This window comes from Neofelis nebulosa, chromosome 7, assembly GCF_028018385.1.
Source record: "Neofelis nebulosa isolate mNeoNeb1 chromosome 7, mNeoNeb1.pri, whole genome shotgun sequence".
NCBI classification, from domain to species: Eukaryota; Metazoa; Chordata; class Mammalia; order Carnivora; family Felidae; genus Neofelis; species Neofelis nebulosa.
In genome coordinates this window covers 117505428-117520523 of record NC_080788.1, presented here as the reverse complement: position 1 = coordinate 117520523, position 15096 = coordinate 117505428, and the positions used below count along the sequence as shown (strand labels likewise).

The 15096-nt window shown below is 36.3% G+C and overlaps 1 protein-coding gene across 10 annotated transcripts in view; it reads right to left on the bottom strand.

The window, feature by feature from the left end:
- The window catches only part of PCNX1 (pecanex 1), a 169862-nt gene that overhangs the window by 65502 nt on the left and 89264 nt on the right, over positions 1–15096 (bottom strand). For 8 of the 10 annotated variants that reach the window (XM_058739509.1, XM_058739513.1, XM_058739510.1 and 5 more), the window contains 3 exons: positions 9220–9310; positions 7436–7493; positions 4907–5124 (listed from right to left, as the gene is read on the bottom strand). In XM_058739509.1, coding sequence (XP_058595492.1) covers positions 4907–5124; positions 7436–7493; positions 9220–9310 — 367 coding nt within the window. The remainder of the gene's footprint in view (positions 1–4906; positions 5125–7435; positions 7494–9219; positions 9311–15096) is intronic. The other 2 variants (XM_058739511.1, XM_058739516.1) reach the window with 1 other exon arrangement.

Below are 15096 nucleotides of genomic sequence, written 5' to 3'. Positions count from 1 at the left end.
TGCTTTAGAGTATACATTTAGACCTAGGATCCATTTTGAGTTAATTTTTATAATTTTATAATATGATACAATGTAAGTATAAAAGGGTTTTTTTCATATGAAAATCCAATGGTTACAGCACCATTTGTTGAAAAGCCTACCATCTCTCCACTTAACTGATTTGGGATATTATTTTGATGCCATTTAGGCCTGGAGTTTTTTTTGTGGGCAGGTGTTTATCTACAATTTCTATTTAATAGATATAGTACCATTAAGGTAATGTACCATTCAGAATGAACTATGATGATTTATATCTGTCAAGAAATTTGTACATTCTCAAGTTTATTCACATACAGCTGATCATAATATTCTATTATCCATTTAACACCTGTAGAATCAGTAGTGATATCTTATCTTATTCCTGTTGCTGGCAATTTGCACTTTTCTCTTCTTTTTTTCCCTAATCAGCCTTGCTAAAGGTTTGTCAATTTAATTGAGTATTTGGTTTCCTCCATTTTTCTCTATTGCTTTTGTTTTCTAGCGGATTTCTGCTTTGTTCTTTACTATTCTCTTTCTTCTGCTTACTTGGGCTTAGTGTATTCTTCTTTCTCTAGTTTCTTAAGATGGAAGGTGAAGTCACTGAATTGGCCTTTCTTCTTATTTAGGGCTATAAATTCTTCTGAGTAATGTGTTACTTCAGCCCCAATACTGTGACATGTTGTGTTCATTTTTATTCAGTTCAAAATACTTTCTAATTTCCCTCCTAATTTCTTCTTTGATCCATGAGTTATTCTGAAGTATTATTTAGCTTCCAAAAATATTTAGGGACTTTCCAAGGTTCTTTTTGTTTTTAACTTATCGTTAATTCCACTACAGTCAAAGAACACACTAAGTATGACGTGAATCCTTTTAAATTTGACCCTTATTTTACGGACCAGAATATGGTTTATCTTGGTAAATGTTCCACTTAAAAGAATATACATTTTGGGGCGCCTGGATGGCTCAATCAGTTGAGCGTCCGACTTTGGCTCAGGTCATGATCTCACTGCTCGGGAGTTTGAACCCCACATCAGGCTCTGTGCTGACGGCTCAGAGCCTGGAGCCTGCTTCGGATCCTGTGTCTCCCTCTCTCTGTGCCCCTTCCCCACCTGTGCTCTGTCTCTCTCAAAAATATATAAACTTTAAAAAAAAAAAAAAAAAAAAAGAATGTGTATTTCATTGTTCTGAGTGGAGTACCATAAATGTCACTCAACTTAGGTTGGCTGCTGGTATTGTTCAAGTCTGCGATGTCCTTGCTGATCTTCTACATATTTATTCTAATCAATTATTCAGAGAGGGGTATTGAATTACACTATAATGTGAATTTGTCTATTTCTCCTATTTGTCTTTTTTTTTTTTTTTTATCTATTTTGAGAAAGAGAGAGAGAGAGAGAGAGAGCGCGTGTGCGCGCCAGAGAGGAGCAGAGAGAATCACAGTCAGGTTCCACGCTGTCAGGGCAGGGCCTGACATGGGGCTCGAACTCATAAACCATGATCTTGACAGATCATGACCTGAGCTGAAACCAAGAGTCAGATGCTCAACTGACTGAGCCATCCAGGTGCCCCTGTTTCTATTTCTATTAGCTTTTATTTTGAAGCTCCGCTTTAAGTGTAAAAACATATAGGATGATTGAATCCTATGAATGAGCTGACCCCTTATCTTTATAAAAATGACTTTCTTTATCCTTAGTAATATTCTTTGTTCTAAAATCTACTGTGTCTGACAATAATACTGCTATTCCAGCTTTACTTTGATTAGTATCAGCATGGTGTATCTTTCTCAATTCTTTGACTTTTAACCTATTTCTGCCTTTAAATATAAAGGCAGACATTATCTGCCTTTTGTTGTCTTTAAATATATAGACAACAAAGTTGGGTCTTGCTTTTTTCCCCCAATTCAATTTTTGACTTTTTCTATCTTGTCATTTATTTTCTATCTGTCAATATGTTCTTGATCTCTTTTCCTTCTTTTTCTGCCTTCTTTTAGGTTAAAAGAGTAATTTTTATGATTCCATTTTATCTCCCTTTTTAACTTCCTAGCTGGAACTCTTACATTTTAGTGGTTGGTTTATTAGGATTATAATATACATTTTATGGCAGTTTGCTACAAGTTATACCAGTTCATATACTCACATAAGAAACTTAACAGCAGTGTGCTTTTATATGTCCCTTCCCAGCCTTATGGTACTGTCATGCACTTTACTTTTACTTGTCATAAATCACACAATACATTGTTATTGGTTTTTTAAATATCCAATTATTAAAGGGACTGAATTAGCAAGAAAAAAAATATCATATATTTAGCCATGTAGTTAACTTACCATTACCAGTGATCCTTGTTCCTTTAGGGTAGGTCTGTATTTCCATTTGGTATTATTTTCCTTCTGCCTGAAATATATCCTTCAACATTCTGTAGTGTGGGTCTGCCTGCAAAAATTCTCTGTTTTTTGCAGTCTGAAAATGTCTTTATTTCATCTTCACTTTTAAAAGATACTTTTTCTGGGTAAAGAATTCTAGGTTGACAGTTTTGTGGGGTTTTTTCCTTTCAGTACTTAAAAAATGTTGATCCACTTTCCTCTTACTTGCATTATTTCCAACAATAAATCTAATGTCTTCCTTATCCTTATTCCTCTGTACAACAGTCTTTTTGTCCTCTTGCAGTTTTTAAAGATTTTTACCACAAGTTTTGAGCAATTACGTGCTCTGGTGTAGTTTTCTTCATGTTTCATGTGCTTGGAGTTCATGAACATTTTTGAATGTGTCTGTTTAGCATTTTCATCAAATTTGAAAGGTTTTCCAACTCTTCTTCCAAATTTTTTCTCTCTTCCTGTCTCTTGAAGTTGTCTCACAGCTTACTTTCATTTTACTTATATGCTCTTTTCACTGGGGGACAGGAGTGGGAGAGTACTCTTTTCTCTGTTTCATTTTGGATAGTTTCTATTGCTATGCTTTCAAGTTCACTAATATTTTCTTCTGTGATATCTAATCTACCATTAATCCCATCTGTTTTATTTTTCATCTCTCAGACATTGTAGTTTCATCTCTATAAAAGAACTATTTCAATAAGTTTGTTCTGGATCTTTAAAAATATCTCTCATGTCTCAACTTTCTTAACACAGGGTACAATTAATATTTATTTTTTACTTATTTATTTTTAATATTTATTTATTTTTGAAAGAGTGCAAGGGGGGAGGGGCAAAGAAAGAGGGAGACAGAGAATCTGAAGCAGACTCCACGCTGTCAGAGCAAAGTCTGATGTGGGGCTCAACCCCACAAACTGTGAGATCAGACATTCAACCCACTACCCAGGTGCCCCTTGTTTTAATTTTTTTTTCAAGTTTATTTGCGAGACAGAGAGACAGAGACAGAGAGAAAGGGAGGGAGAGAGACGTAGAGAGGGACAGAGGGAGGGAGAGAGGGAGAGGAAGTGCTTGTGTGTGTGAGACCAGAAAAGAGACAGGGAGAGAGAAAGGGAATCCCAAACAGGTTCTGTGTTATCACAACAGAGCCCCATGCGGCTTGATCTCAGGCACTGTGAGATCATGACCTGCGCTTACATCAAGAGTCAAATACTTAACCAACTGAGCCACCCAGGCATCCCCAATTATACTTTTTTTAATGTCTTTGACAGCTAATTCTAACATCTGTGATAATTATAGGTTGGTTTCAATAGATTCATTATTGCCCTCATTACAAATCATGTTTTACTGCTTCTTTGCATGCTTTGTTATCTTCGGTTGGATGCCACTGTGAAAAGTTTTAGGTGGTTAACAATTTTTAGATTTCTGTTAAGTCTTCTTGAACTTTGCTATGCTGCTTGGAAACAGTTTGATCATTTTAGGTCTTGCTTTTACGACTCGTTTGGTGGGTCTGGAGCAGTGCTCACGCTAGGGCTAATTACTGCCCACTTTTCAGGCAAGACTTCCCTGAGTACTCTACACAATACACCATAAAACTTGAATTATGAGTTTTTTCATTCAGACAGGTGGGAACAGACACTATTCCTGTCCCTGTGTGTCAGACACTGCTCCTCTATCTCTTTCACATGCTTCTCCCCTGGCCTCAGGTAGTTTCCTCACATACACTCACGTATCAGTGCTCTGCTGACAGCTGTGGAGACCTGCTGTGAACTCAGAGGTTCTCCCCGTGAACAGCAGTCCTCTTTTTGACATTCTGAGCTGGATGCCTTGGTCTCCCTGGACTCGTGGCTCCATTTCCTCAATTCAGGAAGTCTGCTGGGCTCTATTTCAGTACCTCCTCCCCGTGTTGCAGCCGGCAACGAAGCCTGGAAACTCCCTTAAGGCAGTAAGCTGGGGCAATTGTAGGGCTCACATAACGTGTTTCATCTCTTGGGAATCACTGTCCTTTTTGTTGTACCTCCGATGCCTTAAAAACCAAGGTTTTGTGCATTTTTCTTCTCTTTCATTGTTTCAGATAGGAGAGTAAACCCAATCTTTTTTACTTCCGTCAACAGGAAGCACCAAGTTTTAATAGACTAATATTGTTCATTATTAAGACTAGTGCTACGAAATAGGGAAATACAAAGAGTGCTCTAATACCTTTTATATTTAGAGTCATATTACCTATAACCTTGTGATCACTAACACCTCAAATTCTCTGGCTTTTAAGTAGAGTTCCATGATTCTTATTGACAATAAAAAAGATTTCTTGGTAGAAACATATTAAAATTGCCACAAAAAAATTTTTAATGAATTCAAGAGAGTCAATGTTTGCGAGCCCTATTAAGTTAAATTTTATCTCAAAAAGGACCAAAACAGAAAACATTTTCCAACTTGGTAACCAAGTAAAAACTTCAATGGGTAATTGGGGACATTTCAATTTAAAAATAAAATCTACATATATCTTTAATATCACACCACATTCTCACCTATCAAACAGGGCCAAAAGTGTGAGTCTGTCAAAGTTAATGCCGATCCACAGCTGGGGTAAGATCCAAAAGCGGTAATAGTGTTTAACCTTTTGAGCAGCTTCTTCGGTTGGACCATAAGTCGCTGCCAAGTCAGGGCTGAGGTCAATGTCTTGCTGCTCCAACAAATCTGTATCGATCGTCAATAGTCTGTTCAACCGAATCTGTGGAAGAGAGAGCTAAAAGAAAGTCAGCACTGAAAGGCTTAAAACATCTTTACTCAAGTCATGATTCAAGGGCTACTTAATCAGCTTGCGGATTATCTAAGCCCCCTCAATTCTCTACACTCCTTATGGATATTTTACGATCATTAAAAACTACAGAAGGTGATAATAGGACATATACTTAGAGCAAACTAATCAATAGGTTTTTAGAAAAGTTGTACTGGGAAAAATATTCAGAATCTTTACACGTTATGACTGTATAGCCAGCGAATCTATAAAAATCACTTACAGTGTATCATTAGTGGCTTCCCTTCTCCCTGTCACGTTTGTACCCTTGTCTCATTAAGCTATACTAAATCTAAGCTCCTCTGAACTGGATTCAAAGCTTTCAATTCTCATTTCTTCCTACAGTCTCTATCACTGTAGTTTTCAAATCCCTCCTACATCTCCTTCACTTTTGTTTTGTTTTGGCAGGCTGCTGACCTGACGCTATACAGGAAATTACCACATTACATCTCTTAGCTTTAACTCGTCCATTCGACAGTTCACCAGTTTTCCCTTCCTCTGAAAGAGTCTAGGGGGTCCCTGGGTGGCTCAATTGGTTCAGTGTCTGACTCTTGATTGCAGCTCAGGTCATGGTCTCACAGTTCATGGGACTGGGCCTCCCACAACGTGCTCTGCGCTCACAGTGAAGAATCTGCTTGGGATTCTCTCTCTCCTTCTCTCTCCGCCCCTTGTTTGTGCGTGCTCATTCTCTGTCTCTCCCAAAAATAAATAAACATTAAAAAAAATTTTTTTTAATTAAATTGAGGGGTGCCTAGGTGGCTCAGTCGGTTTAGCGTCCGACTTGGGCTCAGGTCATGATCTCATGGCTCATGAGTTCGAGCCCCATGTTCGAGCCCCTGGAGCCTGCTTCGGATTCTGTGACTCCGTCTCTGTCTGCTCCTCCCCTGCTCACTCTCTCTCTCTCAAAAATAAACATTAAAAAATGTTAAAAATAATAACGTAAATAAAAATAAAAATGAAAGAGTCTAAAATTTCCCAAATGTAGCACAGCCCTAGTCAGCATTTCACTATCCCAAAGATCCCATACTATTTAACAGTGAAAAACAGACAAAAAAAATAATCATATCCCTATTCTTTACTTTCCTATGAAGTTTCCTGGAATACACTCCAGCAAAAAAGCAGAGACAACCTTTACTTTTCAAACACATATGCGAGAAACAGTAAAGAAAATTTGCTTCCTATAAATAACGTAGCCATTTTTATCTCTAAACACTGGCAAATACCTCCCCGAATACTTTTTTTCTTATCCTCTATGCCAGGGTTTCTCAACCTTGGCACTACAGGTATTTTCAGCCAGATAATTCTTTGTTTTAGGGGCTGTGCTGTCCACTGTGCGATGTTTTATAGTATCAGCATTTCTCCTATAGCTGTGACAAACGGAAGTGTTTCCAGACATTGCCAAATGTTCAAAACCACTGCTCTATGCCAACTCACATCTATGGTCTTAGAACCCAGCTCACAACTAATCATCTCCAGGAAGACACTAATAATTAATCCCTTTGGCACATTTATTTATATGTATCTCTTATGCGTTCCACATAAGAATTTCATCTGTTTTGTCTTTTCTAAGTTGGATATAAACATCTTGAAGACAAAAGCAGTGTTATCTTTTTAAAATATCCCCACTGTGGGGCGCCTGGGTGGCGCAGTCGGTTAAGCGTCCGACTTCAGCCAGGTCACGATCTCGCGGTCCGTGAGTTCGAGCCCCGCGTCGGGCTCTGGGCTGATGGCTCGGAGCCTGGAGCCTGTTTCCGATTCTGTGTCTCCCTCTCTCTCTGCCCCTCCCCCGTTCATGCTCTGTCTCTCTCTGTCCCAAAAATAAATAAAAAACGTTGAAAAAAAATTTAAAAAAATATCCCCACTGTATCTCACACGGCATATTTTTTTTTACACAGTGATACCATCACTAAGCTTGCTACACACATACTGGCATGTGAATAACAGTTACGTCAGATGATATTCAAATTCATAATTTTCAAAATGAAGTTTTAAAATGGCACAGATTATAACACTGGTCAGTAAATGAACCTTTATATAACCTCAAAAGTGTAATTACTGATTCATACATAGCTAATTACATTTCATGGTCTTTTAGGTTTGTTTACTAACAAGGGACTTACAGGAAAAGATCCACGAGGAGACAGCAAAGGTGATTTTGCCATAGTTTACAACAAAATTGACATTTTAGAACTTCAATTTTTCTGATTTGTGTAACTAAATCTGAATATACATCGTTTTCTAAAAGTAAAGGAAAACCTACCACATCATGTGGATAAAATCGAACTGAGGTAGAACTGGATACATGAGAATCCGTGTCACTAAAATAAAATGAAAAAAACTTCAGGAAATAAACAGCTTGTCAAGGAACAGAAGGAAAAATACATCTTTTAACAATGAGATGACATTTATATTCTTCACTGTTCCTTGTACTTCAAAATGCGAAATAGCATTTTCCTACAGATGTAATTAAGAGCACAGCCTCTGGGCCAGAGTATCTATATTCAAATCTCTTCATCCGCTAAATGAGATCTTGGACAAGTCATCCAGCCTTTTAAACCCCTCAGTTTCCGCATCACTAACACAGGAGAATAATGCCTCTGTCACAAAGTTCTTATGGAGAGTGTTTAAGAAAGCAATTAACATATTTAAGCTATAATATAACAGCCTAGAATGTGACAAATCTGTTACCACATTTATGCTGTAAGGAATCATTCTTAAATTATATTAAACATAATTGCTTCCATTGCTCCATCTTTCTATTGTTTTTACTATTACAAAATCACCTAACACTCCAAGCTGGTCATTCTCAACAGGATCAGTTCCAAAACTGGACTAAAGGAGCTGAGTGAGTATAGTTTTCTACATGTTCTATCTTTTCAGTGGATTAAGCTAAGTGACTACAAGATCCTATTGCTTTAAAAGACCCCTATGGGGCACCTGGGTGGCTCAGTTGGTTAAGCAGCCAATTTTGGTTCAGGTCATAATCTCACAGTTCGTGGGTTTGAGCCCCACGTTGGGCTCTGTGCTGACAGCTCAGAACCTGGAGCCTGGTTCAGATTCTGTCTCCAACTCTCTCTGCCCCTCCCCCACTCGCACATTCTCTCTCAAATATAAATAAGCATTAATAAAAAAAAAAATTAATGGCCCCTAAAAACTTTAAAAAACTAAGTGAACTGCCCATACATACATGTGTAATATTTAAACAGGTGTGTCCCATTATTAAATAAGTCCTAAAATAGGAATCAAATAAAATGACCCCTGTGAAAACAATGAGCTAATCAGTCACTAATGTACCTCAAGGCAGCAACCTGAATAGATGAATCATATTAGAATTTAAGAAAAAAATCTAATACATTCTACATTAGAACTGATTATGCCATCAAGATTTCTAGTTCTTATTTGCTTTTCTCCTAATTTCTCCCTTATCTTACAGTGTAATTTCTTCCTACGGGAAGGAGAGAAAAGAAACTAAATATAACAGATGACCCATGTTTTAAGAAATTCCTCTTTCTTATTGGTGATAAATAAATTTCAAAACACAAGGAAAGATGATGATGTAAAAAGACACGATCAAAAAACCCTTATGAAGAAATAAAATTTTTCAATGACAAAGAGACCTGATGAGTTTGAAGTTAGTAGTATAATTATTTTCCTAATAAGCTTTAAGAAGCTTTTTTATACATCATGCAGAGTGTGTGTGTGTGTGTGTGTGTGTGTGTGTGTGTGTGTGTGTGTGTGTAGCATGAGATCTAGAGTTAAACTTGAAATTGTGGGAAACCACTATCCCACTGTAAGATCCACAGGGAATTCTTACTTAATTATTTAAAATACAGAACAGCTTTCATTTTAAGAATAATGCTTTCTTTTTTCCAGAGCAATAAATTCTACCTTACATCTTTGGAGACAAATACACAATGACAAAATCATTTAAGCCAATATGAACAAATATTTTCAAAAGCACTTTTCCATCGCAAGGCTTCAAAGCTTTAAACATGGCAAATATATGCAAGTACATACGCTCTCCTAATAGGACTTCACACATACCAGATATTAGATGCTCTTCTTGCTGCCGGTTCAAAATTCACAAGTGACATATCACAGCCACCAGTCTCATAAAGCGTAGAAGAGAACTTACCTAGCAAATAAATGATTTTTTTAAAAAGCCATTAGAATACTCAAAAATTTTCCATCATAAAACACTAAATTTCAAACTTGTTACAATTTAAGAAAATGTACTGTAACCTTTTTCCAAAATATTCTAAAACAATGATCTGCATGTAATTCAGCATGATGTGAACTGAAAAGGAATGCTGAACAGTGGGGCAAAATGTCAACATACATAATCAGGTTTTAACAGTAAGGGATTTAAGTCAGCTTTGCAGTCCAGTTTCCTCTTTTCTCCTCTCAGGGCATTCTCAATTGAAGTAATCACATGAATGAATTTAACGTTGTTTAAAAGTCACCTGACCACTTTGCAAGTGGTGAGTGGCCATTTGGAAAGCCGCTTAAGTTTTAAGATCACTCAAACTGCAAGACAGCAAATTTCTGAGATTACCTTCACAGAGTTTTGGGTTCGTTTCTTGTTTTGGGTTTTTTTAACTCAACATACAATGTAATATTAGTTTCAGGTATAGAATTTAGTTATTCATCACTTACATACAACATTCAGTGCTCATCACAACAAGAGTCCCCTCCTTAATACCCATCATGTTGTGTTTTTTAAGAAAAAATGAAGTGTCCAAATGGATCTAAGAAGTTCAATGAATGAAGTATAATGTTGGTAATAATTAAATCACAGTATTTAATGAACATTACTGGTTGCATGAGTCTACAAGAACTCTCTGAAAAAATTTAAGAACACCATTAGCTGTAGCCAAATATCTCCACAAAGCCAATAAAAGGTTTGGAAATGGTATTGGTTGCAAAGGAATGCAGGTTTAAAGAACTCTTAAAATGAACTCTGTAAGATAAAATGATTTCTGAGAGTGAAATTTTAAAAATCTGGAGACTGTCTGAAATGCATTCCTCACCTTGACAACCTATGTCAGCCCTCTCAGTAGTGGGTAGGGAGCAGAAATAAATGAATATAAATTTCCAGTAGGACAGCGAAATGAGGTATAGAACCCTGCAACCATTTGGGACTTAGTCCGGGCTGCATCTTGATTGTTTATAAATAGGAGGAACCTTCAGGGCAATTTCAACTAGATGGCAGGGCTAAAAGATTTCTCTTCCATGACTACAATGTAAACAAGGTATGACCATTTTTATGTAAGTGAAATGCCTGAAAAGTAACAAGACCCCAGGATGTACTAATACTATAACTAAGGGTTCGCAAAACATCTCAACAATCACTTCATACTTGAAAAGGATCGGAATCTGAGAAGTTCTTTATTAAGTAGGATTATTTGAGTGCTTTCTATGGATCAGACAGAATACGTATTTTATTATGGTGTTTTCTGTAGCAGCATTTTTTTTTCTCAGAAAAATATATTCTTACGACAAATGAGAAAAAAAGCATTCTGTGAAATGTTTATTTCATTTGCTGTTTTTCAAGGGAGGATTATTCAGCACGTGGATTATCTAAAACTCCACTTTTTTACATTTTGTCACCTCCACGTGCCACCCTCATCTTCTAGTCATGAATCATTCACTCAGCACTTCTAACACAAACCAGATTCAGCAACTAAAACGAAATAATGCAAGCTGCCATCTGGCTTCTTCTTAGGTGTCTTGCTGAAATACTTTTTGAAGTGGTTCAGTGGCTGCAGAAATTGTTAGCGCAGAAAAAACCTAAACAAAAATACTGGCTTGACCGAGATCTCAAAATTATTTTTAAATTGTAATTTTTTATGTTGTGCTCTTTCCTCATTTATCATGGCAAATGAAAAATTGGCTGTGCTACTATAAATAGCTTACATTAATAGGAAAAAGAAACATCAGATCAGAATTACACATGGCATAAATGCAGAATAATTATAAACCCATGCAAGTGAGTATATCACAGAGTAACAAAGAGCTAGGAGGGCTTGGAAGCTATGTGTGAAATCCAGTAAGAATGGAATGGATAAACATAAGTATTTATGTCATATAATGTGTATTTTATAAATAATATTATATTCAATAGAATTTAAATTATTGGGATATATTCTGAATATATTTAAGCATTCCGTGGAATTTTTAATAATACAAGTTCTGTTTTGGGAATACTGAATATGACATTTATATGCAACTGAAATCAACTAAAGATATTATTCTTTGTAATTATCAAATGGAACAAAGAACCTTAAGTCATTATACAACTATACTCTCCTTTATGTATAGATAGATGTCTGTTATAAAATGTAAATAGCTGCACATTAAATAAATAGAAACGTAAAAAGAAAGCACGCCCTTCAAAAAGCTCTTTACACAAAGAAGGCTAGAAAAATTGAGTAGTTTTATTACTATATAAATCAAGAACTCTGAATGCTTCTTTACAAACCAATGACTAACAAGTTATAAATTTTAGAAATTTAGCAAAGCATAAAACATGTCTATGAAAAAGGAGGCTATAATTTTAACAAACGTGCAATGACTTCAACTTTGATTTATTTCCCCCCTAAGAGGCTTTGTCTACATACTAATTTTAAGAACACGTTCAGGTCAAAAAAAAAAAAAAAAAAAAAGAACATGTTCAGGTCAGAAAAGGCTGACAGTGTATTAAGGCTTCCTGGTATTTTCCTAATGTAACTCCACCAAAATAACAGATTCTAGGTCTCCTCTTGTACCTTTGGGCCTGGCAACTAAGTTAGCCCTTGAAAAGAAACAAATTTTATTCAGAGGATAAACAACTCAGGAAAAATCATACTAGAAACCGTTTAGCTTAAGGTCTTGGTGAAAAACTTCGTAATATTTTAAGGTATAATAGTCTACTAAAAGCATCTTCAAAAATAACCAAAACAGAAATAAGTATATATTACTATTGGTTAAATAAAGATTAAGAATATCCTAAATCTGTACGAAGATCCTCAGCATACATATCAAATTTATATATATCTCATTTAAAATCAAAACCATGATGTAGTTACCCTTTAGGTCCAAAGTAAAATGTGCCCTTATTAATAATCCTATTTTTATAGTATCCTGTATCAAGAAAAATACTGTTAAGTATTGACTTTTTCTGACGAATATAAATTGAGAAGAACAACAATGAAATGTGTCCTTCTCACATGAATTATGATTAAAAACTAAGTCATCTCAACATATTCAACTCCCAGGTAATAATTAGTTATATCTAACAGAATGGCTCGGTCATGATTTTAAAAGAAAACAATTACTTTCTGACAAAATAAGACTGGCGGCTGGAATTTTAGGCTTAATGATATTGGCCATGAGATAGCATCTAGAGATTAAGGGGGGAAGAAGTTAACATATCTGGTATTTCTCAGTTTTGAACATTGAATTGATTGCTATTGCCTATAAAAATTACATTTTATTACACAAAACCATTTTTTTTAGGTAGGAGAATTTCAAATAACCAAAAATCAATAAATAAGTGATGAATAACAGGAAGATGAATAAAATGAGATACTGATTTAAAGAAAAGGACCCTTGAAACACTTCCCTGAAGCCATGAATGGTGCAGCAGATAAACTCAAAATAGACAGGGGCAAGACCCTGAGAAAAGACATGAGAAATTAATGGTATTCTCTAACTCCTAAGTCCTTGCTACACAGTACAAAGTGTATAAAGATTGTTCACTTGACTAAAAAACTCCTGTTGCATTCTTGATGCTACTCATTTTACTCATGTACCTTGGCAAGAGGTAGTTACTAGGACAGATCTTCTGTAGGATTCTTCTAATCCTCCCAGTACCAACAACAGAGGCCTTGGAAATTTCTTGATTTCCTTCTGTGGACCCTCCTCCCACTAGGCCTAATCCTGGTACACTGTTAATTGAGGTCTCTCTTCTCAAGTATTAACTCTTAGGGCAGGCAAGGGCTATGAGGGCAAAGCCAGACACAAGGGAAGCAGCTTTATAAAGTGCTTTTTTAGAAGGCTCTTGGAGGACCACATGCATCCACATGGGTAAGTTAAGTGCTCTACAGAAAGTGCTTATTTCTGATGTGATGAGTACTGTGTTCACAAAGCTATCTCAATGAATGTGGTAGAGGAAGACTTTTAAGACTAGTGCCAGTTTCTTGGATGGTGCCACCCTTATTATCATGAGTGGTACCTATGAGTCTCTGAGAAAGCGTGAGTTTTCACCAGACAGAAATGATTCATTTTATTTCTGCGTATAGTACAGGGTGGGCAAACTTTTTCTATACAAGGCCAGAAAATAAGTATTTTAGGCTTTGTGGGTCAGACAGTTACAACAATTCAAGACTACCACTGTAGCATGAAAGCAGCCACAGAAAACCTGTAACATAAATATGTATTTATTTTACTTTATTTATATCAACAAGCATCAAGCTGGATGGATTTCCCCCACAGGCCATAGTTTGCCAACCCCTCTCCTGGACCAAAAAAATGTACTAGAATGGGATCAAGGTACTATGCTACTTGTAATTAAAAGTTTCAATACTGAGGGGTGCTAGGGTGGCTCAGCCGGTTAAGCTTCCAACTCTTGATCTTGGCTCAGGTCATGGTTCGGGAGATCAAGCCCCATGTCACACTGACAACACAGAGCCTGCTTGGGATTCTCTGTCTCCCTCTCCCTGTGCACATCCCCTGCTCACTCTCTCTACATAAATATTAAAAATAGACTTAAAAAAATAAAAAATAAAAATAAATGTTTCAATACTGAGAACCAATCCTTCTTCCTGGGATGTTCACCACTGTGCTAGTTTTTTGTTTTTGTTTTTTTAAACAAGAGAGTACAGAAAAGAACAGGTATGAGAAGAAAAGTTGGTTTAGAAGAGAGGTTTTGAGAACTGGTACGAAAAGACCAATGTCTCTACTGCTCGGCAACAATAAAATAGGTGTACATACTGGTCTCTTTTACTGACGTGGCCAATGTCCTCTAGTTCTGACTTAACGCCACATGCCTTCATTCATTAAGTTTCACTCTTACTGCCTAATCCCCAGATCAGGTGAACCTTCCAAAAGTGAATGTACAAGTTCATATTCTGCTATGATTTCATCATCTGCTCACATTTTCTTTCAAAGGGACAACCTCATCTTGGTAAAATCTACAACAGGACAGTGATACTGATGACATTACAAATGACAAGGTAAACAAAAAGGCAAGCCACAGAATGGGAGAAAATATTTGTGATTTGCATCTGACAAATTAGTTATGTCTAAAATATCACAAAAACTCTTACACCTCAAAAATAATACAACCAACCCAATTTTAAAAGTGAGCAAATTATTTGGACACACATCACAAAAAAAAAAGATCAATAGTCATAAGAGAAAATGTAAATTTAAAACCACAATGAGATACAACCATTAGGGTTAAAATTTTAAAGGCCAGCAATAGCAAATGGGGACAAGAATGGGAATGAGCGCAACTCACATACACTGCTGGTGTGAATGTAAAACCACTTTTGAAAAGTTAAGTTTTACTAACAATGGCCAAAACCTGGAAATAACACAAACATCTATCAGATGAATGGATACACAATATACACACACTTGCACAATGGAATAATATTCAACACAAAACAAGAATAAACTAACCCATGCAACGTGATGAACTAAAAACATTACTAAGTGCAAAAGGCCACATTACAACTGCATGTATATGAACTTCTAAAAGAGGGAGAACTATAATGACATAGGATATGCAGTGGCTGCCTGTGGCCAGGGGCGGGGGAAGGATGGGCTGCAACGGGGGCAACAAAAAATCTTTTAAAGATGATGAAATGTTCTGTATCTGGATTGTAGTATTTCACAGGTGTGCACATCTGTTACAACTCAACCAACTGTACATGT